The sequence below is a fragment of the Taurulus bubalis genome (assembly GCF_910589615.1).
Source record: "Taurulus bubalis genome assembly, chromosome: 4".
Classification (NCBI taxonomy): Eukaryota; Metazoa; Chordata; class Actinopteri; order Perciformes; family Cottidae; genus Taurulus; species Taurulus bubalis.
This window is the reverse complement of record NC_136592.1, coordinates 4,250,110-4,275,706: the sequence shown is the minus strand read 5'-3', so window position 1 is coordinate 4,275,706 and position 25,597 is coordinate 4,250,110. Positions and strand designations below refer to the sequence as shown.

The window sequence follows — 25,597 nt, the reverse complement described above, 5'->3', positions numbered from 1 at the left end:
CCCATCTCTGCAGATGTTGAGATATTTCACTGCATAAGTGAACCCTTTGACTTTCTGATGTGGCACATGGAACATGTCGCACAACCCATTTCTTTTCCAGCATAACCAACTCCCTAACTGTAAACACGACACGTGAGAGTTGTCATTAATACAGTGATAGACAGTGATTGACTAATTTATAAATGATTGTCAAATAATTAACAATAAAAGTAACTGTCAATTACATTTTATAAACTGCTCTGACGATATTGTTCCTGCTAGACAATAGTGACAATAAAGTCATTCAATTGCACTAAAGGCTAAGGCAAGAGAGAGAGAAAGAGTGTGTGTTTGTGTGTGTGTGTGTGTGTGTGTGTGTGTGTGTGTGTGTGTGTGTGTGTGTGTGTGTGTGTGTGTGTGTGTGTGTTGTGTGGGGGCGTGTGTTGTGTGGGGCCGTGTGCAAAACTGTGATTTGGAGTGCATGTAAAGGAAAGAGAAAAGATATGGATGAGAGAAGAGAAAGAGTGACGATGGGCATGAAGTGAGGGCGGCATAAAGCTGTGCAGCATTAAGACACAGAGAGAGAGAGACAGTGTGAGAGAGAGAGAGTGAGAGCGAGGAAATTCTCCTGTTGATGGACAGTTAGGGACCGATCTATTATCCCCTCAGCATGGCTGTGGCCCCAGTCTAAGCCGATACAACACGAGCCATTACGGCGCTCCACACTGGTCCGTAACAACATGGTGTCCTTGTGGCGCTCATAGAGATGACGGGCTTTGATAACGACATACCTTTGATCCGTGAGGACAGCGAACGTGAAGGCTAGTTGTGCAATGCTATCGAGTGGAATACGCCATGCTAGGATATCATGGACGGCAATGACAGAGGAGTTTCACTCCCTCTGGGTTGAACCATTTCGTGATGAAGACTTTAACCTGTAAGAAGCAGCACAGTGCTCTCCTATCAAAATGGCCTCCTTTAATGCCTTGCTCTAGCTGTAGAGCTACTTCTGAGGGAAGATAACTTAATCTTAATAGAGAGCTGTGCCTATACAGTAGGACCAAAGGAAAAAACATGTGTGAGTACACAATGCTGTAGAGCTGCTATTGTTCCAGGCTGCAGCAGAACAATCGCTGGCAGAAATTGCTTTGTGGTTAATTACAGTTTCTCAACAAAAAAAAGAAGAAAAAAAGAGAAAGGGAACTCATCTTTGAATGCAGAGAATGTCACTTGACGGCTGGTAATTTTGCTGTCAATCAGATTACTCCCTAATCAGAGCGTCAGTTTAAGCTATTTTATGACATTTCCAGAGACAATAGGCTGCGCAGGGGAGGAAATGTAATTACCATCGGAGCATGTGGTGAAAAATTAATAAGTTAATTTGCAGCACCAGCAGAGAGTATCAACAGAGAAGAAGAAGAAGAAGAAGAAGAAAAAAGAAGAATGCCTGCAGATGTACATCCATAGTGTCCGTGTGGAGGAAGCCCCGAGGACGAGATGTTGCAAAGTCAATCTGTCATTCACAGCTCGGTCCTTAGCAGCGCGGCTTCGGTAGGGGAGTGTTTGAATTGGTGACAAATCTCCCCTGTCCTGCCGCGTGATGCATTGCAAACAGCCACAATAGACTGCGCTCTATACGACAGCAGGCTCGCGACAGAAAAGAAAAATGTCAGACACCTTTCATAAATACTGCCTTTGAATACAGTCTGTCCCGGATCTGCCCTCGGCCAATCCACAGGGTAAAGTTATCTAAGAGCTGACATATATATGTAGTGTAATTCATGGTCCGGATATAAGAGGATCCTGATGGTTACCAAATCATTGCTTTATCATTGCTGGGGGGATTTTTTATTTCTTTTTCCCTCTTTCCGCTCGGATCAAGGCTGAGCGTTCATGTGGCCTGGAGGCTATATTCTTGCTAATTGGCTACATCAATTTCACTCGGTTTGCAACTGTGCAACACCTCATTGCATTCTAAATGTACCTGCATAATTTGCTTGTTCTGCTTGGTAAAGGAGATTTTTTCTTTCCTGTTGTAAATAATTCTCTTAGACTGGCAGCGTCGTTAATACAGGATATATTTCCGTCTCCAACATAAGTCCATCAAAGTTGCAACGAAAGACGCCTCATGCAAAAGAAAGCTTGCCTCCGAGCTTTCTCACTGTGCCAGCTATATGCTAGATCTTTTATTTTTTCATTTCTTCGTCTATGCTGTCTGCCATATTTTGTCCACTTGAACTAAAAATCAGAGCGACCATTCATGTCAAGATCTAGCTTCTACAGAACCTTGGAACTATTAAAGAAAGACACAAAAACAACATCAACTGCTAATATAGACATGTAACCAAGTCAATTACATGTTACAGTATTTTCCTGAGCTGGCTTAATGCAACAAGTTGCTATTGATTCAAGATAAATTATGAATAATCAACAAGACTGAGGCGATACAGTGAGTATGTCCCGTGCCTTCCATTCATTGACAAGAAGCAAAACAGCTCGCGGCATATTTGGCATTTAGTGAAGTGTCAGGCCAGCTATTGGAAGAATAGCCATTGTCAAAAGGTGTGGACCAGTAGATCTACTGTCTTTGAACTCAGCCAGGCCAGCTTGGCTTGGCTGTGACCAAATATTTACAGTAGCTGTTGGCGATTGATGTATTCCTTTCAGAAATAATGTAATCCAATGTCACTTCACTGGAAGTTAATACCAGCATTTTCAAATCCTTTGGTGTACTGGCTTCTTCTAACCATAGCAGCCTGGCTGCCGAACCATGGCAGTCCCCAGACAAGTTGATGGCCTTTAATGTGGATGAGCCACCAGCTCAGTGGTCGGCTGAGATTTCATTCCAAACAATCACAAAACCAGCAGTGTTCACTGATTAGCAGCTTCAACCACGGAGCAGCATTGGTTCACATTTTAAGCATTGGAGTCTCATTCAGAGCATCGATGAAGAGTGAGCAAATCATACCCAAGAAACGCGACTACTATTGGAGACACGATGAATATTGGGGTGACAGAATGGATGGTGTTTCTGTTAAAGCGGTGTGGGATGCCTGTGCCAACCCTAAACATGTCATTGAAGGGTAAAGCATTGACGAGCAGAGTGATGAAGGTTGTGACTGAAGTGTGGACAGAAAGAGGAGCTGAATGCTCTTCTTAAATGAACAAACAATGTGAAAGCGAATAAAACAAATAGAGTCTCTTTTCCTTGATTATGTGAAAGCACCTTATGTAAATGTAAAGTTCTTGTGAAAGGGAACGCTGCTGTCCCAGCATGCAATTAAGAGCAACCACCATGACAACCTGTTTGCCTCACTAGGGGAGGCAGCATCGCTCTGCTGTGCACCTTTCTGGTCAACACCAAAATATCAGACTTTTCCTCCAGTGCCACCGTAATGATGACATATTTGGCATTTAGTTAAGTGAATAGATTGCTATGGAATTTGGTGCAGACATTCATGTTCCCCTCAAATTGAAATGTCATTCCCCATTGTTCGTCAAAAATGTTTCCAATACTTTGGTTTACTTGTGGAGCTAACGACATTCCTAACAGCCTCAGCTTTGTGTCTAGTGCCAATAATCAAATGTCAGCTTGCTCACACTCAGACATTTTACTTGCTTAACTCCTGCATGAGCGTCGTCATTGTGAAGATGTCAGAATGCTGGTTTTAGCTTTCAGCTCAAAGCACCGCTGTACCGGAGACAGTGCAACACCACGCAGAGCTGCTGGCATGCTATGATAATTTTCCGTCGAAAGAACATAAACATCTCTTTCAACTTAATAAACCCTGCAGCCAAATGCATAGTATGAACGTTTGGGCGGCCATTTTGACTTACAAAGATATGCTAATGAAGGCATTAACATCAAAATGTGACATCCTAAAAATTGAGTACCTAGAATCAATTATTAACCCGGAGTTTAAATAAAGCTAGCATTAGTCACGAGGTGTCAAAACTCAAAGTTACACCAAGTTGCAAAGTTTTCTACTTTCTGTTTAGCATGATTTTATGTTTTTCTTATGCCGTAGGTGTCCTGGTATAATTACTCAAGTATGTTCACCCCTTGGGCCAAGATACTGATTTATTTAAATTAGAAGATTAATGAAATGCATTAGTAGGAATATAAGCATGTATTTTATGTCAAAATATCTACCTCCACTTAACACACACGCAGCATTAGTATAAACTCTGGGTCAAAGTTGTTACTCATTTCAAAGGAATAATCTAAGGCCTTAAGGATTTCTTTTAATAACATACAAATTTAAGCAAAGAGGTAGAAAAGCAGAAGCAGGTAATCTATAAGGAGAACCCACAGTGTACATTTAAAAGGTGTGTGTCACTGGCTGTCCACCGTGGGCTTTATTTAATATGTCCTGCACCACTCTGCCGCGCACGGCCAGAGTCTCCCCGGACCGAATCCCAGAAGAAATGCAACTCACATTGCACGTTGAGCTGGATGGAGGAGTTGGTCATCCCCACCACGTTCTCCGCGATGCAGGTCAGCTGGAAGTTGTTGTCATCCCGGCTGATGTTGAACAGCGTCAGGTTGATGGAGTGGATGTTGGGCCAGTACACATTGGACTTGGGAAAGAAAGACAGAAATGAGACACAGTTAGATATGTGAAGGATACACGGTAACAAGAGGGCGGTATATATTTAAATATTACAATTATAGTTAATTATTGATTGATTGATTAAATTGGACTCCAAGTGAAGGAGTTCAATCTACCAATGTGAATGAATCACTGCGATGATCTAGTCTGATTTGATGTAAAGTGGGTCATATTGTAAATGATGGCACTAATGTGACATCCCGATTCACAGCTTTTCACCTTGAGATAAATACGAGGCGCGTGCTTTCCCTTCACTCACTCATCCCGATGAGCTACAGTATCCGTCCACCCCGCCACGACGAGCCGGAGGCTGAGGTGACTTTCATCTGAGAAGCCTCGCAGCGTTCCCAGCCGCCGCTGCTCTCGCCTCCTCGCTGTTTATCTGCGTTGTTATTGCCGTGACGTCCCCGGGGCCCGACGTTGCCGGCTCACTGCGGGTTCAACCCAGGACTCGAAGTCTCACAGTAATCTTTGTTTTGCATAGCGGCAGATCAACATGGTGAGCGATGCTGCTGTTCTGTATTTGCGAATAAGTGAGTTCGCTCTAGCTGATTATTGACAATGACCTGACGCAAGCCTGAAAGTTTTTCATTCTTTTGTTGTAGTAGCAACGAGTCCTATGTTTTTTGGGGGTTTAATCAGATAAATGAACTTATTTTTCAGATTCAGTAGGATTTTGTTCAGAAACCATTACAATCTGTTGGCGTCCTTGTTTCCGATGAAGAGTGGGATGCTTGCATGATGAAGCTGGCAACACAATGCAATAAAAATAGCAATCAAAATTTTGGATGACATGAGCCAAAAGGACATGTAGTTTAATAAAGTCCAGGGGACGGCAACTTCTCATAAGAATGAGTATTATCTCCGAGCAACCAGGTGGGTCATTAGTGGTGTTATGATCAATGCTCCAACAAACATCATCACTCACAGTGTAACCGGATTCATTTACCATAACTGAATGCATGAATAATGGGATTGAGGAACCGTTGTGGGGTGCAACACAACAACCCGCCAATAACAATGAAGGAACAGAACTATTTCCTCCCAGTGCATGATGGGAGGGCTCCCAGCGGGCCTACTGCATCTCATGTAGATGAGAGTGCATGTTACATGTGTTGATCCTAATTCCTTCTTGTCAAAATGAGAGCGTTCGAGATACCTTGACTGCAGTGTGTGTGTGTGTGTTTGTGTGTGTGTGTGTGTGTGTGTGTGTTTGTGTGTGTGTTGGCTGACCAGGTGTGTGTTGATGGAGTGCAGGTCGCCGACGGTCCAGTCCACCTCAGGCAGCGGTGATCCAGATCCATTGCAGCTCACCGTCACATTGTCGCCCTCCATCACCAACACACTGCTGTGGCTCACACTGATCTCTGGTAAGTCTAGAAAAACACACACACACACACACACAGTGTAGGTTCACGTTAATACACACCTGTCACTGCCTGTGTCTCCATATTTGCACACAAAATGAATTAATCACTTTTCATTAATGTTACAAAATGAGCACAAAGGAGGCACTGGGACACACACACACACACACACACACACACACACACACACACACACACACACACAGTGGATGGCACAGGGATGAGTCACCACCAGGAGATAATACTGCAGAGTCTTCAGCCTCTGTCAGAATCAACGCACAGCTCCTCACATCAGACTCGCCCTCTGAACTCTGTCACCGCTCCCCCTCCCCGCCGCCCACTCGTCTCCCTGCTCCTCTTCTCTTCCCTCCGCATCACCCTTAACCCCTCGCTGCCTTCTCCTGCTTTCACCGTCTTTTCACCCTCTCCTCCAGCCCTCCCTCTTTTTCTTAAAAAAAAGAATAAAAAATGCAGATTGCACCTTTGCTCCCTCCCACCCTCCACTCACCACAGTTGTGGATGTACATGTTGTGCAGTCGTATCCTGGAGGCTCCGTTCCTGCAGTCCAGCTGCTGCGTGTGGAGCCCGGCTTCTCCTCGCTGCTGCCACAGCTGGATCCAGCGGATGTCGCAGCCGCAGTCGAACATCACTCCGTCCAGGCGCCTGGATTAAGAAACAACAACAACAACAACAACAACAACAACAACAACAACATCAGTCTACAGGGCCATTTCGCATGCTTTGTCATAACAAACAAATACAAATGGAAGCGTAATAGTGTGAATGTAAAATTGGTCTGACAAAACATGGGCCAAAACTAGAGCTCATTGGCTTGAGATTGTGCTATGCAGTGGGAGGAAGCCCAGATGAACTGAGAGATGGATTCAAGTGTCTCTGGAAAAAAATTAAAAATAGGAATCTGGGGACAAAAATCTGAAAAGCTCTCTTTGCCTTTTTGCATTTCTGAGATGGTCTCCCACTGCTATCAAGTTAAAAAGAGGCTCACCAGTCAAGCTTCATGTCCCACTGAGCAACAAGTCTGGTAAAAAAAACATTTTAAATCTATATCATATACATAGATGTATTATTTAGTGGCGGGAGACATGACAGGAGAGGCTAGACAAGAGAGAGCTGTGTTTGGGAAGAAGAGAGCGTACAGCTGGGTATGTGAGACATGGATCCGTCGATGGGCTGTCGTGTTGGATGCAGTGTATTGGAACAACACGTACTTCAGTCTGCATTGGCAACAGCGAGTAAGAAAGCACTAACAATCTTCAGCTGCACACCAAACGCCACATTCCAGCGCCCTCCAGCTAATTAGAAACAATGTCAATGCAGTTATCACTGCCAATACCAACACCTAGCAAGTGACGGTTCATGCAAAACCCGCCTGTGTGTGTGTGTGTGTGTGTGTGTGATAGTCGCCACATATCAAATATAGGTGGTTTTATGGAAATCAACAGACCAGATGAGAAACAACGAAGGCCAGCAGCGCGGCGTTCAAATGTGAGAAGGTCAGAGGTCACGGCAGCGTTGAGGCTCTCGGTTTCGGGCCGTATTAGCGGCAGGCAGGACTCTTCAGGCTCCTCGGCGCGTGCATGTCATTCTCACGGCCGTGTGCGGCGCGGGAGTCGCATCGTTACGCATCGTACGCCTCCGCTGCATTTTGCATATGTCCAAATTGGAGGCTGCGATTGGCCAATTTTGTCAAGATGAATGCCTGTCCAAATGTCCTTGACAAAGGTCAATAAGATATTGCAGAAAGCATGAATAATGCATGCAGTGCGTCCAGCATGATATATAGAGTAATGAGAATAGATCTCTGCAGGTGGGTCTCACTTATTATCAGGTGATCTGATAGTGTAGCCGAGCCTTTCCCATTCTCTAGAAGGCAGCATTCCCATTGAAACAACAGTAATCCTTTTTTCTCTTTAATGACATTTTCATCATAACAGTTATTCTGCAGGTGCTCTCTGATTGCAGTCAGCGTTGGAATTATTTCTACCATTTATGCTCACACCAATGATCAAAGTCAAAATCTACATAATTCAAGAAAGTTGCACATCTAATCTCAAATAAGATACAATCTACCCATATATTCATTGTGTTCTTTAATTGCGGCAATTTGTATTTCATTACAGAACCTTCATTAGGCAACAAAACCACTTCACTCTTTTGAATGTTTTCATCTAAGATGAGACCTCCCCAAGCCCCCACAAAAAAACACAAATGAATGGTACTTTTGAACGGAGGAAATTTAAATTACAACAAATGGCGGAAAAAAATTTCCCCGGCAGAACGGATGACAAAGGCCATTTATTTACATGACGGCTTTTCAGTTATTATCTCTGGAGAATGTAGATGAGGCACACTGAATAAATGAAGAAACGCTCACTGCAATGTGTCTCTTTTTTCCATATAATTTGTATAATTTCTTTCCAGGAAATGAATCGAAAATCACAAACACGAAATATCAAGCATTTCCCAACAAGGTCCAAACGGTTTCAAAGGCCGCTCCAACACCCACAATAGGAGTCGGAGATGGAATTGTGATGGAGAGATACTGACTCTCTAATATACCTTGACCCATTTTGTTGGCCTGACACCTGTCACATTTCAATATATTCCCAGTTGAAAAATCACAGCAGAAATAGAATATCCCAGAGTGCACCAAAGCCACTCTGAAACCCACTCTATACATGTATATATATATATATATATATATATATATATATATATATGTGTATATATGTGTATGTATATAGCACACAGGAGTAGCTCCCTCCATGACGGTGCGCGGGAAAATTCCACTGTTAAAAAATATTTCATTAAACGCTGAGTAAGTTGAACCACGAGGGATCAAAGCTCACCGGAGGAAGGCGCCCCCCCAACCCTTTATACTGTAATTATGTTAATTGTTAATAAGAACCACCACCTCCATACATTAGCCGCTATTCCTCTGGGCAGCGCCGATCAACATGCAGCAAAAAGCAGAAAATAGCAGGTTACATCACGTAAATAATAAAAGCTGCAACCCTTGGTTTGAAACGCGTGCCCCGGCCTGTACAGCGCGGGGGAAATGGTGTTTACAGTTCTCCAGCTCCACCATCTACACAAGCTATAAGACAAACAGAAGACGAAGATACAAAAAAAAAGAAGAAGAAAAAAAACAACAGCAGCAAACTGACAGCAGGAAGTTGATAAATGTCAGGAGGAGAGCAGATTAGACTTTGAAAAGAACAAAAGCAAACAGGAATGTGACCCGAGATACAGAGAGCTAACAGCGTGGTGTTTCCTTGAAGCTGGCTAACGATCCACCCCGCTACTCCAGAGGAGAGGTAATGATCACCACCGGAGGCTGTTTCTCTGAGAAATATACACACAGGTGCTTCGGCTGAGGAGGCAACGCTCAGCCACACACACCGCATTGTTGCCGGCGCGCTTTGATCTCAGCTTGAATGCACTGCTTCCTCTCCTCATGCTGTTGTCAGGAATTATTTGAGTTTTTTTAAATCCTGTGTGTTTAATAAATCTCCTTATTTACCACAGGGCTCCTGATCTTGGGTGTTTCCTGGGCTTTGTGGCGCTTCAGCAGAAAGACGTGCGGCTAGTTGCTCCGGGTGTCACTTTTACTACAATACAGTACATCCAGATGTTAATGCACATTAAGAGAAAACGGATGTGTGGATCTGTCCCTGACTGGTCATAAGTAAGCTTTTATTGCAGAGAAATTAAGTGGTATTTCATTACTTACTTAACTATGAAGGGAAATAACTTCAAGTATCGAGGAATATTACATGTGTTACACTGAATCTGGACTTTGAAGTGATTTTTCCTTTAATTTTCTCCAAAACTGTTGAGTCAAGTGCAACAGTGCAGGACATTGGGGATGGTCAGCGGTCATGGGAGGGAATCTTCCATTCTTCACAATGCACATCTTGTTTTGATGTTCCCAAAAAGGCAGCTGACACTAAAAATGATTTCACGTTTTGTACAACAAATTGAAATGTCATCTGTTTTTAACAAGGTAGGGCTGAGAGTCTGTGTCTCTTTGTGGTCATTTTGAGTCTCTGCAGTCATTCTGAGTGTCTCTTTGTAGTCTCTTTGTTTCTCACTGCAGATGTTTTACATCTCTTTGTTGTTGTCTTGGCCTCTTCAGTGTTTCTTTGTAGTCATTTGGAGTATCCTCTTGGTTGGTACGTGTCTCTTTGAGAGACATTTTGTTGGTGAAGACGGCCTGTTCAGTAAAGCATCCATGTTCCCGACTGCACCATATGTTTAGGGAGGTCAGCTGATTCCTTGTCTCCTCCTGCTGATACTGCTGTGTTCTCGTCTCAGACTCCCTGCACACACAGAGCCAGTGGACCCTTCTGACATTGCACTAGTACGGTAATAGCAAAAGTATCAACAATTGCTTTTTGACAAGTTAAAATTTGCAGCCAGTAGACGAAAGGTTAATTCTTGACATCAACAATGAATTTCCGAGTAGCAGAAATGTTAATTGTAGGTATCTGTAACTTTATGACAACTGTTACCAACCTCTACCATGGACCTCAATTCAAACTCCATTACAGATGGGCCTATTTATTTATAAGCCAAGTTGGACTTATAATTCCAAGTCGGTGTCCGTAATGTAGTTTTGACGAGCAATTCTAACCAGATCTCTGACAGGTGTGTCTGCTGTGCAGTGTGATTGGATGAAAAGAACCCACGGCTGTCACCCCGATGCACACATATCGGAACAGGTATCTCCAACAATGTGCGTACATAACCAATAGAAAACCAACCTATTATTAGGCCCTTTCCATGAAAATGTCAAGATGATTTTGTTCAGATGTGTACATATCAGTCTATATGTTTCTGGTTAAGAGTAAATGGAGATGACACACAGCAAAAATGAAGAGGTTTCAGGTCCGCCAATAAAAAAAAATCACTTTCAGGATGATTATTTCTTTGAGATGATGCAGCTGCAAGGTCTAAACTTCTCTCAAGTCATAACACAATATGTGAACATTCTCTCTGCAAAGGTTGACTTTGATAAAGTGAAGCAGAACAAAGTTAGAGGGTTTAGTACAGTGATAATTCAGGCGAGGTCTCCAAAATTTGCATTGGGGCCCATTTGCGCACATCTGTGATATTTGAATTTGTCCATGTACCAAACCATATATTTCACTTGTATATTACTTATGGTGTTCAATACATCCAAATACAGCAGTGCTGGGCTTTTTCCTTCTTCATAAAACAAGCTATGATTTACAGTTTTATATAACAATCGCTCAGTCTGCTAGGGGGGGGATTGGTTTTTAAAAGGATAAACAAAATGATTATGGTGGTTTGTGCCACGTATCGGACATGAACGTGGTAATGTGGGGTGACATATCCATAACAGGTGACCTGTCAGACTAATCACAAATAATTGTTGGTGTCTGAAAGAGGAAATTACATTTGATCGTTATTCTTACAAGTGAAAAAGAAATGACTGATACCTACATTTAAATGAAAGATATCTGTAAATCAGTTGACTCGTAAAACATATTTGTAAGTTTTTCAGATATCTTACGTTTACATTTTAACTGGTAAACAAGAGACACGTCAAAATGGCATTTCATCGAGTGAAAACTAAATCGCTAGTCAGCACTCCTGATTGAACAGGTTTGAAATATGAAGCTCTTCCAGTTCTAGAAGGTCTCTAAAACCAACAAACGTAGATCAATGAAATCTGTCGTGTAAAGTCTTGTGATTTCCATTTAACGGCTCGTGCCTGTTCCACAAACACACCACGTCTGGGTCGTTTAGCATTACATCCCGTCTGCAGCCGCCGTTAACCTTTTTACAGCCTTCTGCTTGGTTAACAGTCATCATTTCATCTGACAAACTCCACAGTCTTTGGATAGAAATGAAAAAAGAACACAGATTTCCAAGTGGTAAATCTGCCACTGCTAGCATTGTAAACTTTATGAGGTATGTGATGCACTCGAGGACATATTGACAGGCGTAGAGCAATGGTAACTAAGGGCGGAGCTTACTGAACAGTACATTTTTTCTTCTCTGATGGTATTGAATTGTATTTTTTTTTAATCACTTAACTCTTACTTTTTCTCATTGCTGTTGTGCACACTACCCATAGATCACTTGTCAATCAAGCATCGTGGCCAGCAGGCATTATCATTATAGTGTGAAGATAATCTCGCCATCATGCCATCAAAGTGGCTTCCAGAGTCTTGAAGCAGTTCATTGACAGTCTGACATCTATTCATCAGCAACAGGCTGAATTAACAGACGTAGCCATTCAGGTGTATTTGTTAAAAACTGCCAGAAATGTCAAATTACGCTCAGTTTATTTTGCAGCAATGGATGTGGAGATAAAGAATAGCATGAATGAATCCGAGGGAATACATGTGGACACACTGAACACTCTTCTCATCAGCAGGGGCTTTTAAAGCCGGCAGCATTTCCCCCGGATCCTCGCTAAATGCGCTAAACAGTTGCTTTTACCGCACCGCTCCGACTGCGTATCATTGCTTCAGCCACACTCCTGGCTGTCGCTGGACCGGCTCCATCACTCTCACATGCATCTCCATGCTCTTGTCATGGATGAAGCAGGATGCTGCAAAGGAATAAATCACCGCATTGTCCCAGCGAGGCGGAAGCCACTTGGCCACGCAGCGTCCCTGCAGGCTCTCTCACTGCCTGACTTTTTTTTCAGCTTTATTTGTCTGAGGTGCCAGACCTGACTGGCTTATCGACAGCACCACCTGCACCGCAATCAAGTAGAGGAGGGGGACACCTGAGTCAGGTCAGGGGAGGCTGCAGGTAGGAAAACATGGACAAAGTGAGCGGGAGCCTCAGGCAATTTCCTCTTCTGTCAAAGACCTGGCCAGGGCCAGATATACTTGTATTGGCTATTTTGGGAGAATTTATGTTTTTAGAGGTCCTGTCCATATTGTGTATTCAGGATGGATAATATATTGATATGTGTACAATCTAAAACAAATTCCATTGTATTGAACCTTCCTCTTGTGTTCGGGTCGACACCGACCTGTTTTAGGTTTTAAATGCATTAAAAAAAACACATAAATGTGTTTATTGCATCAAGGCTTTTTGACTTTGTCAGTAACCTTTATTTCAACAAAATAAAACAAAAACTTTTTTCCCTCTAAATTATAAAATGCTCTGGTTGAAATTATGACCTTTGTGTTGTTAGGGTCAACCCAGTTATAAAAATAAGATTTGCTTGATTGGTTGTTGTTTGTTTGACCTTGCAAATGTATATGTTTTGTGTTGTGACTTGTTCTGTTTTTCATTTTGTGTTTGTATTAAAGTTCTATTGCTGAAAAAAAATACTTTTTAGCCTTTTTCTTGAAGTAAATATGGGAATAGATGTTACTATAGTTAATAATATTAGAATGAAAAAATAATGTGTTCTAATACCCCTCGGTAATAGTCAGGTAACACAACAACCTTTGATTTATTTATATTCTCTTAAGGTTCATTTTACATTTCTTTAATTGAAATGGAGGTATCCTGACAAAGAAAAGGCCCAGAGGCCCACACCAAAAATATTAAAACATACAACAATATGTTCATGGATAAGGAAGCCTAACAAGGTCACCAAGAGATGAGAAACACATCGGATGATAGACAATTGTTTTTAGTGTATTTTACAGCTGATTTAAGACATGGGTCAAAACCGACCCGTTAACACAAGAGATGCTAACAGAAAGCTAACACAAGAGGAAGGTTAAGCGATGCTTAACTGCGATTTCATTGCTAGCAATCGTTCTAATTTGATATGTTGTCCTACTGTTTAACTGTATTTCAATGAGTCATCCTCTGTGAGTCTGTTACCCACATCCAGTATTTTCTACCAGGCGGTCTGGCTTTTGAGATGGTGACCTCTGCGTTGTTGAGGCCACTGCTGCCCCCAACCCAGTCTCCTCTACTGCACTTCCTCATTTTAATTCTCCCTTTCCCTCTCGCAAGGCAGTCTGTGATGTGTTTTCACTGTAGATGTCTGTAATCTCAGCGAGAGTTTGCTCCGAGTGCGGCTGGACACTAATGAAATGAAGGTTAAAATTCAGTAATTCACCTGTCACGAAGCCGTCCCAAATGTAAAGGTTAATTCATCCTAATCCACCGGCGGTCACATCAGAAGATGACTTTTTTTGATCTGTGCATATTTCATCCATATTCAAAGGAAAAGTCATTTTGCTCCGACAGGCTTCAATGTTTGACTTTGCATCGCGCCCCCACAGCGTCCCGGAGAGCCGGGATTAAAGAGTCAAGGCACACGAGACGCCCGTCGCTTCAGGCAGATCGATCCAGGCGCCGAGGAAGCAGAATGTTTTCCTCTTTTTGGTGGAACGAGCCTCCTCGCTAACTCCGCTTCAAACAACCTCCAATCATAATAGAAATAATAACAGATTTTAATAACAGATTTTGCCACTTAGTCGCCCGCCGTCCTCTCGGCTCCCGATTGGCTGCTGTCTTCCGGGCCAAAGGGCACGCGAACAAAGAGGCAGAGCCGATTATCCGCGTCTCATCCGGAGGCGGCGCGCATTGTACGGCCTCGATGTGATGTCGATGTGATGTCGGGGCCTTTTCACAGGAGCCACAAAAGACTTGAGATGATTGAGATCTCGCCGATAGCATTGTCGCTGATATTAAGATATTGCAGGCGGCGCGAAACATCGGTGCATCCAACCTGCGAAACAAAGCGACTGTTTCGGCGGCGACACTCGGCTTGATAGGAAGTGCCAAATGAGGGGAATAAGAGACTTAATGCTCATTGACTGATGGGAAGTGCTTTTCCCTCTTTAAGCCTTGCCTCATCATCATACAGGTCGACAGTTGTTCCCAAGTGTGATTTTTAATTGCATGCTCCTCAAAACCACAGAAAGCTCCACAGAAAGGGGGGGAGTCCTGTTAAATTATTCTTTTAACGGTTTCACACCTCTTTTCATCGAGTGAAACATGTTTTTTTACACCTTCTCGATTATGCGCCAAGGTGTAGCGCTTGAAAGCGAGGAATGTAGCGTTTGATTCCAAACGTGGCCAATCGCAGCGCTTTGATGAAAGCGCGTGTCTTTTAATGGGGATTTCAGCGGAGCGCGTTTGATATGTAAATATGAACTCTGTTCTTAATATTAACAAACAGCAGATCAGTTGAAATCAGTTGAAATCTTCCTTTATTTTATTGATATATCAGGATCATGGACTTGTAGTCTTTGTTGTTCTGCGTTTTCCCTGCACCTGCGTTATGCTTACTGTTTACTGTGCTGTACCACAATTTGCCCCTATGGGGACATTAACGTGTAATGTCTACGTGCCACCGTGTGCGTTCCATTTCCTCTCTCTTACCTCCACTTCTTTTATTTACCCTTTTCTCAAAAGAACAATTAGAGAGCAGCAGTTTAACAAAACAATGGACCTTAATGAGACAATACGATGAAGGAATCCTTAAAAGCATTGTAACCGTAATGCTTTTGAAGGGCTTTACACCTAACTCCAGGCTTTAAAAAATAAACTATTTCCACATTTCCTATTCGGCACAGGTCACTGTCACCGTGTTGGAGCTTTGAAATTGCTACTCTTTCATTGTTAAAATAACATGAAATACAATTACAATAACAGCGCCTAGAGTGGCTGAGATAACGCGGTGTAGCGACAGCGTCGTGGCAAAGGGCCACGCTCCCCTTTCGTCACATGAAACGGAAATTACTTCAGCCGGTTTGATCTCCCTCCATTTACATAATATCCTTGTGGTTCAGCAGCACGGGTGGGCACTTATCATTGATACTGCATTGTGTATCATGCTAATAATTAAAGGCTATGGGCGCCCGGTGAGCGCGCTTCATTTGGCACGATTGAATGATTGGCGCTCGCCGAGCTAATATGGCCTGGGTGAGCACGCCGAGACAGTGGAGAGAAGTAATGATGTCAGGGCCACGTCGCAGACTCACGCCTATGATGGAGTGACTCATTTCCTGTTAGGGAGGCCTGATTCCACACGGCTTCCTTCTTCCTTCTGTGCCGCCACGCCACGCCGACTGACACCTCTTAACCAAACACAGCAAATTGAATAGACAGGAACCCTCGCTCCTCATCAGCATTCCCTGGGAGAGCACGGCCGTCACCCCGGCCCTGCTTTCCATGTAGAACAACAAAGGCACCGTTTGTTCGCATCTAAAATGGTTGCTCGGGGAGAAATGGGATTGCACATCAGAGCAAGTCGTGCTCCGTGAGCTGCGACGGTGATCCGGTTAAGGGAGGATCTGCACTAGTTGTTCTGTTGCATGTGATGGACTCTGTCCAGGAATGTGAGCACCTTTAACTCAACATTAATACTGTTCCCGTCAGTGACTCAGTCGGCAAAAAACATGATCTGGCTTTTCTTGTATGTTCTCGTGTCAAAAGATGCACTAAATAATAATGAATTGGATTTATGAAGGGTCATATATAGATATATATGTGTTTTTTCTGTTTTTGTCATGTGACTGTTGGTTGTCAGGTAAGTTAATTATGTCTTTTTACAGGATCTGGTTCATTTAAATGCTTTATTTGCGGCGAAATTATAAATGCGTAATGTAGAAAAATAACGTTGAACTATAATACCACATATTTTTTTAAGATTCAATTTGGTTGCTTTTTCTAATGGAAGCTTTAGTTTTCAAGGACCGTCGTAAAGTTGAAAATCCAACGATAATTCCAGTTTTTAGCGCTTCTGGCTTTGATTAACGGTGTCATTTTAGGGTTTGTTTTGGTTTTCAGAGGGTCAGGACTGTATGGGGACTAGATTGGTCGGCAGTAAAGCTACCATCATCAACCAACGGATTCTCATACAAAAGTTTATAAATCCTGATTGGTGCAAAGAAGTAGTTAACGCCACTTATTTCTAACTGGACCCCGCCCACTTCAAACCACCAGGAAACAGTGTGTTCCTGACTCAAAGGGAAACCTGGATCCAGAAAATACATTTTCAGGACCTTTAGAAATTTGTACACAGTGATACTGATACTGAAGTAAAATATCTGAATAATGTTTCCATCACTAAATGCATTACATAACATACTCTGCATATGGAAGCATGGGATTCAAAGCTTAGGCACAGCAGCCGCATCAACAAGAGGAGCTTTAGGCCCAAACTAGCTTCTACTAAGGCAGGATTGGACAGCTGGTGAGACAACAAAAGTACAGAACTTGTACAGTCCAGTGAAGAATGAAATTCACAACCCAATAACAGGCACAATGAGGGATTCAGAGACCCATCTGCCTCCGCTGAGGGCCCGCAGTGAGATGACACTCGTGCAGCGCCGGCATGGGGTCCGCCGCCAGTCGCTTCCTACACAGGATGGAGAAGTTTTCCTCAGGATCGTGAAAGCTAAACGCTGAAAAATGCATAAGTGTACTGTCAACATAAGCAGGGTTTTCCCTCCGCTCTGCTGCCTTAAAGCGTCCGGCAGCGGGACTACCCCGGATCAGCATCGTGCCGCTCTCTCAGAGGACCTGCCCCGCTTCTCCCTCCTGGAACTAGCACAATAAGGAGGCCTGCTCGAAATAGTGCCGCATCGCATCCTGCTGCACCTCAGCTTTAAAAGGCCAGGAGGCCCGCGGGGGAGTGGGGGGAGGGGGGGGGGGGGGGGGGGTTCAGATTCACAGGACAGCGCCAACGGGTGTAAATTGCAAAGCAGATTGGCGTCGCAGTGTTCTCCCTGGTGGTGAAGGAGCAAACTCATTTCATGAACACAATGGCCGCTGAAATATTCATAACCAACAAGAAAACGGGGGTCGGGCGCCCTCCTCCTATAACAGACTTCCTACCTATAACACTTCCTCTGTGTGTCTTAATTAAGTCAACAAATGACTTTTTGTGCGATCACAGTGCCACGGCGCCGCCTATAGGTTCAGTCCTGTGCACGTGCTGGGACACATTTGAGGGGTTTTGTACAACAAAGAGAGGAATTATAATGGCGTGCAGTGAGGACAATGTGTATGGCGGCAGAGCGTGTGCAGGGAGCAATGATGAATCGCTCTAATAAAACACAAACAAAAGCCAGAGAGAGAGAGAGACAGAGAGGACTTACAGCTCGGAGAGTTGGAGGTGCTGGAAGAGCTGCCACGACAGGGTGGAGAGAGGATTCTTCGACAAGTTTCTGCGGAGGAGAGGAAGAAAGCAAAGCAAGGGTTAAATGGGTTTGTTTTATACATGACGTCTCCTGTGATTCGTCTCACATTCACACCTTTTTTATTTTTGTTTTGATGTGCTTTTGATCCAGAAAACCCAATTAGCAAATCTTTCCCTGGGTCATTTTGGACTTTTTCTCTTGTTTTTTAATAATAATACTCTGATTTCATATAGCGCTTTTCTGAATACTCAAAGATGCTTTACATAGGAACCATTCACCCACTGATGAGAGGAGCTACCATCTAACATCCACACAGCGTAGAACAGCTACGTGCCTTGCTCAAGGACACATCGACACGGGCTAGCGGAGCCGGGGATCGAACCGCCGATCGGAGGACAACCCCTGCTCACCACTGCGCCACGATCGTTTTTCTTTATTTTTGTAATTTCATTTATTTAACTGTTGGTCTCCCAACTTCACATCACCGTGCTCTGACTGTATACCCACGGTCCTGTCTTTAGGTTGAATAAACTACATTTCTGTGATTCAGCTCAACGGAATATAATAAAGTATAAGCATAAATAAGGTAGTGCGGGAAGTGGATAAACAGGCCGAGAATAAGGCAAAGTGCTATTGACAGGAAGAGGGGACCAGGCCTGGCTGTGTGGAGCTTCAGGGCTCTGCCAACTCAATAAAAGAAAGTTGACCGCTTTCTAGTCAAATAATTAAATTGACTTAAGGAACCCCCTCCGGCTCAGGAAGCCACTAAATTCAATATACTTACGAGTGATCGGACCAGAACCGGTTTAAATGTGAAGGAAACACATTTAGTTCCTACACTCGGTACCAGATACAACATGGGCTCGTTGACGCAGCAGCAGATGTCACATCCCGTTATGCAGAGTGACGTTCCATCTGATCATTGCTTTTCTCTCCCGTTCATGCTTTTGCATGATGACTCACGTGCTTTATGCACATTACTGTGACTTTGAACACAACACCAGAGATATTACAGCTCACAGTGTCGATGAGGGCAGCGAGGAGTCATCCACTCAGCTTCTAATTGAAGTGACACTCGCAGGATACGGCACATAGTGGGAGATAAGAGGCGGTTCACCCACCAAATAGAGCATAGAAATGAAAAGCGCTGTGCAGTTCAGAACACCGCAAATGAGCTGAGGAAACATTACGGATTAGTCAGACGTTCAAGCTGTAACATGCTATGAATGTGTTTGAAAAGTTGCAACGTTAAGGGGGTTGTAGAGGCAGAAGATAGAAATACAATAAAACTAATAAATGTTATGATATGACGTCAATTTAGAAGTGATTGTAATGCCAATATGGGGGAATAAATAGCAGCATATACGGAAAGAGGAGTAAATATTTGCAGTGTTTAAAGAAGTTCCATTTAAGTGCATCCTCTGTGGCAGGTTAATTTGTATGGAAGATTAGATGCCCCTGTAACCAGGAGTGTCGCCATGGCAACAGGCAGCGGAGGATGTTGCAGGTCTTTCTTATTTCCTGTGATATCACACATGCAAAACACACACACACACACACACACACACACACACACACACACACACACACGTATGTTTGCACAAAGTCACTCCCACGGCGGTTAAATCATATTGTCATCTTGAAATGCTCGTGCAAATGCATCGCTGCTCTGCATGGAGATGCACCTCCCAAAGAAAACCTGCGGTCTTATGCGGTCGAATTATACACAGAGGAGAGAGAGAGAGAGAGAGAGAGAGAGAGAGAAAAAAGGTGGGCGAGCAAACAGCAGCTCATTAGGTGATGTAGAGCAGGACCGCTCGGCACTCTCGTCAAATCACACACACACACACACACACCCCGAAATAGACACACATTTAGACCACGGATCTCCAAATGAACGCATGTCAAATGACAGACCTTAGAAAAGATCTCCAAATATACATATTTTAGACCCCAGACCTCCAAGTTTCTGTTTTTTTCTTCTTCTGGTGAGTGAATGTATAAATAAATATGAGAGAGCCCCTAGGATCCTGCACAGGACCCTGAAGACACCTTCGGGTCCTGGAGACACCTCAAGGTGCCCCAAAGGACTCCGGACAACGGACCAACAGCAGGTTAGCAACGCTAGCCTTCAACACTAATGATCATAAATCGAGCCAAAGCTGTATTCATTTCGGTTGCTGAACATAAATGTCGGTGTACATTTATTTTGAACTTTACAAGTAGATGTCAGCCCATTTAAATGTGTTTGCTTTCTTTTTCAAGGACATATGCATGTTCTACAAACATTGTGTGTCACTGTAATACTGTCAGAGCCACCGTGGAGCCCACACTGCCACTAACTGCACTCCCTGCATACATATTCTCATTTTGGGAGAAAAAAAAAGGTGATTTCAGAGAGAGTTAAAGATATAAAGCCTTCAGATCACAGTGTTCCTGTAAAGCTGGTTAGGTCTATATTCACTGTAACAATCATCAGATGGAGATTACTAAATTATTTAGTTTTTCGTGTTAATTACGTCACTCTCCCAGATACATTTAAAGTAATAGTTTGACGTTTTGGGAAATAAACTTATTTGCTTTCTTGCTGAGAGTCAGATGATAAGATTGACACCACTTCATGGGACAGAATAGTTTTAATCTTTAATTAAAAACGTTGTATACGGTTCCCTTCTGCTGATTCAGATGTTATTTAAGGCCGTGACAATTTCTTTGGCTCATTTGAGTCAGGGTGTGGCTGTGTTAGTTACTACAAACACATCTACTTGAGACCGCAATAAACGTTTGTATACACACAAGCCTTTTTGAGTGACACATGTTTTTTTACACCTTTTGTCGGTGCATACAGATAAGTGAGAGCGAGGGAGTGAGAACTCCTTCACGTCTCAGGCAGGAAGTGTTCCGTTTTCAAAGGTCATCCTTCGCATCTCGACAAGAAATGTCAGCTAAAATTGGATCGGGAGGGGTAAATGAATTAATAAATATATAAACAAATCAGCAAATAAGGCGTCAAAGCCGACGGAATGCCGAAAGACAGGAGGTGAGGACGGGGCATTGATTATTAAATTTAAAAATTAGCGGCGTGGAAAATGAATTAGAAAGCCAAGGCCGCTCTGTTTCCGGGCCTGGAAGGACATACACTCACCAACAAACACACACACATAGACCTGCCCTGCTTTTGCTGCACCGTGAAACAGACACAGTCACCGAGCCGCCACCGATCATCTCCAGACAGTGCTCATTTGAATAAGGAATTATGTGATTCACATGAAATTTTCATTAGGTCGGGGTGGAAAATATGCGCTACGGCGACGGATGTATCTGGGTGTTAATATTGATGGCGACGGCGGCGGCTCCCCAGCCGGAGGGCGACAAAGTGAATGCTAAGCCGAAACCCGGGTGTTTGCTCCTCTGCAGAGGAGGTGCGACTCCTCCCTCCCTCCCTCTTTAATAATTCTGTTTGGCACAGATGCCATTTGGGAGGACTCGGCTACTCGAGAGGGTTGGCTAATTAGTGCAGCATCACTGGTGGCTACTGTCTGAGTGTGGGGGAGCGCTGCAGATTGACATTCAGGACCACGCAGAGGAGAACCAGACAGCCACTGAGCGAGGCGTCGCAACGGATCAGCAGCGCCGACGTCCAGAAATCTAGTCGTCATCTGCCGAGCTGAGGAAAGGCGGCTAGTATTTGCCGCAGCGCCATAAACTAATTGCTTCCTTTTCTCTCTTTTTTTTTTTTTTTTACAGCATTTATTTTTTATTTTCCCTTGAATATAGTGTTTGACTTGATTTGTATTTAGTTTTGTAACAATTACGGATGAATGGATCTTGACTTGTCACGAGTAACGCTGACGGCTGTAAGCCGAGGAAAACAAACTAAAGTAGAACTTTAAAGTACCACGGTAAAAAGTTGTTTTTCTTCCGTCTTAAAAAGCTGACATTTCAGAGAAGGGAACGTTCTCTCACACGGCAGCCATGTGCGGTTTATAAAATAATGTTGCATTAATAATATACAAGGTAAAAGTACTTTAATCTAGGCCATCTCTCGTTGCAAACAGGGAACCGGCGAGTACGATTCAGGGAATGTGTCATGGATTACTTAAAGGGGTCTCACAAAAACTGCATTCAAACCTGTGTGATGAAAACACACGTTCACTCTGCTTCTGTTCACCAGAAACCGGCCAGAAAAGATACTTGTTTGCCTGGAAACGGAGAAGATTAAATGTCTTCATCCCGTCTCAAAGACGTCATTATGTATTTAATAACGCCAAAGGCATTCCCAAGATAAATGCTCGCCCTCATTTGCAGAGGATGAACTCACTGCAACCCTGAGACTAGAGCTGAAAGGTCACACATCAAACATGTCTCCACAGTGAAGGAGACAAGTGCTAAGCTGCTGATGAGATCTGCTCGTGCGCCACTCCAGCTTCCTGCGAGCGTCTGCCTGGTAACACCCGGAACTTATTTCATGCTTTTCATCCCACCCACTGCGACCGTGCATCTCATGGTCCGCCGGTCCAAAGCAGCATCCTCCTCCGCACAGCAGAAACCTGCATGCATCCTGCCTGTGTGCATGGAGATGGAGCATCTGTGTGTTTATACGCATGTTTAGACCAAACCGGCAATGCATCTGTCAGAGGATGAAAAGGCTCTTTGGAAATATATTAGCTTCCTTGGTTAGATATTATCTGTGGGCGGGGGGAATATATGTGAGTCCTAAAATATACCTAGTCCTCCCATCCCTCTCCATGTCTGTGTTTTCACTCCTTCTGGGCTTCCTCCACTGCATGTGTTGATGCGTTTGGTATTGTTGAGTTTCATTAAGAGCTGAAACGTGTCTCCCTGTTGCTGCTCAGATTCTTTGAGAACTCCTTCAAAAAAGTGGAGTCTTTTCACCCCAATTTAATTGTAGATACTTGTATAACCGCTGCAAACTGAGCCTCTCGCTGAACCGTGGTGAAAGGTATGGCTGAGGTTAGAAATAAATTGGTGTAATAGATATTTGTATAAAAATGAAGAAAAGCAAATCTCTCCAGTTGATATTAATGATGACGTGTAGTCCAGTAAAGCAGCAGTTTTAGGATCCAACAGTGTCTGAGCTCTGTTGCACATGGTCCCATCAGGCCACTTGATGCTTGTCTGTTCTTTTTTTAAATATATATATTTTATAGTTTGAAGTTAAAAGGTTTGAAGCTGCAGCTTGAAGTCAAGTGTTTTGTATGTACTTATTTATTTATATATATATATAGTATACTTTAAACAGTTAATAATATTGTTCAATTTGAAGAAAAAAAATTGCCTTGACAATAAAAAAGTATCGGTTCAGGCACCGGTATCGTCTTAAAAGTATCGGTTTAGCACCGGTATCGGAAAAAACCCAAACGATACCCATCCCTACTCATAAGAGGCCGATTCTACTGGGCTGGATCCTAAACGCTCAACATGACTTCAGCTGCCCAGCGCATCCTGAAAGTGACTGTGTGGAAGATGAACTATATGAAACCGTCTCAGTGTAATAATGATCCCTCTATAGGACCATCACACTTAACCCTCTGGGCACTGAGGTCATTTTCTCGATTTTACATAATTTCTTAAATTCACCTTTTAAAGGCACTTGAATATCAGATATATACATGCATGTGTTACATAAAAAATTGCAGAACAATCTCAGCTCTCTGTATAATGAGGCACCATTGTCCCAAGGCAAAAGTGTAAAGTGATAGTATGGCCCTAAAGCTGAAACATTGAATCTCGATTTTGGAAATTCATCAAATCTCTTGTGAAAACATAACTTTACTCATGTGGATGAACTGTTTTGGTGATGGAAATTGGTTTACCAAAGGTCTTAGGTTCACAAAAGCAGTGTAATATATGAATAAAATGATGGATACATGTAAATAAATGTCTAAAACCAAATTTTGTATTATCGTTAGCGAACTGTCAATCACAGGGTAGCCCCGCCCTAAAGCAGATTATCAAACGAGTAGTAGGATCATTTTCTCATCAACTTCTATACAAGCAGACTTCTTTTTCTTTTTTCACCCGGAGGAGTCGCCCCCTGCTGGCCATTAGAGAGAAAGCACCTGCCGCTGTGAGGCTCAGGTTGTTGACAACAACATTATGCAAAGAATTCTACAGATCATATTTCTGACCAAAAGGCTCAAGACACAAACAGACAAAATGTTGTCTTCATTTTCTAAATGTTGTCTGTGTGTGTCATGCGACGCCGGGAATGCCAGTGAGAGTCAGAGGGAGGAGTGGCAGTGTTGTCAGAGCTTCTTGTGTTTGTGTCAGATAGAAGATTGTCAATGTCAGTGGACCTTCGCTGCATCTCATTCCCGTTCTGTGTCTCCATTCCTGTCATCTCTGTACTGTCTGCTATCAAAACATAAAGGCATGAAACAAATATAATACAAAAAAGAGCTGCTCTTATCAACATATTGCATCAAACCTGCATTGTGATCATGCAATGACAGTCAACACGATACGGAGACTCTGGTCCCCGAAGGTTTTTCCAAAACCTATTTTGCCTTACAAAAGAGGATCAGCTGTTTACTTGTCCTTTTTCTGATTTGTGCTAAAAAAAAAACCAATCTCCTTTTAGGTTTAGAAATAAAAATTCCACATGATTTTGGCGCAATCTAACCCGGGGACACTTTATATGAAATGCGGAGCAGAAGCTGACAGGCGACTCAGTGATTGCCTCATTTGTTTACAGTCATTTCCCAAAAGTCTAACAAAATCAATGAGGTAATGATTTATTCATGTCAGAATGTGGAACATAATTATACAATCATATCCCTCCCTAGTTACACATTCAGTACATGGTCTGTCATCCGGCGTCTGCGTCTTTGGGGCCGATCACAGGTAGGAAACAATAACCACAGGTAGGAAACAATAACCACAGGTAGGAAACAATAACCTGTTAGCGGATAAATCTGCAGTTACTGCTCGTCCTCCATAGGTTGTTTTCTTTCTGGGCAAACTCATACATTTGGGAATTATTTCCTGGATTATAATAATTAGTCGTAGGCGTACTTATGAAACGTCAAATTAAACCTTTTTTGGTTTGTTTATTTTGTTTTATTTGTGTTTTTTCTTTTCTTTTGTTGCTTTTGTTTGTTTGTTTATGAATGTACAGTAATATATTTATATAGATGAAATATACAAATTGACTTAAAATAAATTGTGCCAAAATTTAAAATCGAAAAGGAGTTTTTCAATGATATTTATCGACACAATAAAGTATTTTTCTTTTACGTAATTCTCCTGCCTCGGTTGAACAATAACGTTGTATCAATTGTATTCCATTATTATTCTATTCTATCAACAACATTGTATTTTCTATTTCAAACCTGCTGTCGAATCAAAACACCTCCCATTGGTCTAGAACCGATCCACCTTGAAGACAAGGTATAAATCATCAAATTATGAAAAAGAATAAGCACATCTCACTCGTGCATCTTCCTGATGGATGTGCTTCAGCGAGACTTTGCTTGCGTAGCAATATTGA

The 25,597-nt window shown here is 42.9% G+C and overlaps 1 protein-coding gene across 1 annotated transcript in view; it reads right to left on the bottom strand.

Moving 5' to 3' along the window:
* The window catches only part of ntrk3b (neurotrophic tyrosine kinase, receptor, type 3b), a gene marked incomplete at both ends in the record, with an annotated part of 152,045 nt that overhangs the window by 74,292 nt on the left and 52,156 nt on the right, over window positions 1-25,597 (bottom strand). Inside the window, 4 exons of the mRNA XM_079217063.1 lie at window positions 4,419-4,560; window positions 5,826-5,968; window positions 6,468-6,622; window positions 18,043-18,111. Of these exons, the coding sequence (XP_079073189.1) occupies window positions 4,419-4,560; window positions 5,826-5,968; window positions 6,468-6,622; window positions 18,043-18,111 (509 nt within the window). The remainder of the gene's footprint in view (window positions 1-4,418; window positions 4,561-5,825; window positions 5,969-6,467; window positions 6,623-18,042; window positions 18,112-25,597) is intronic.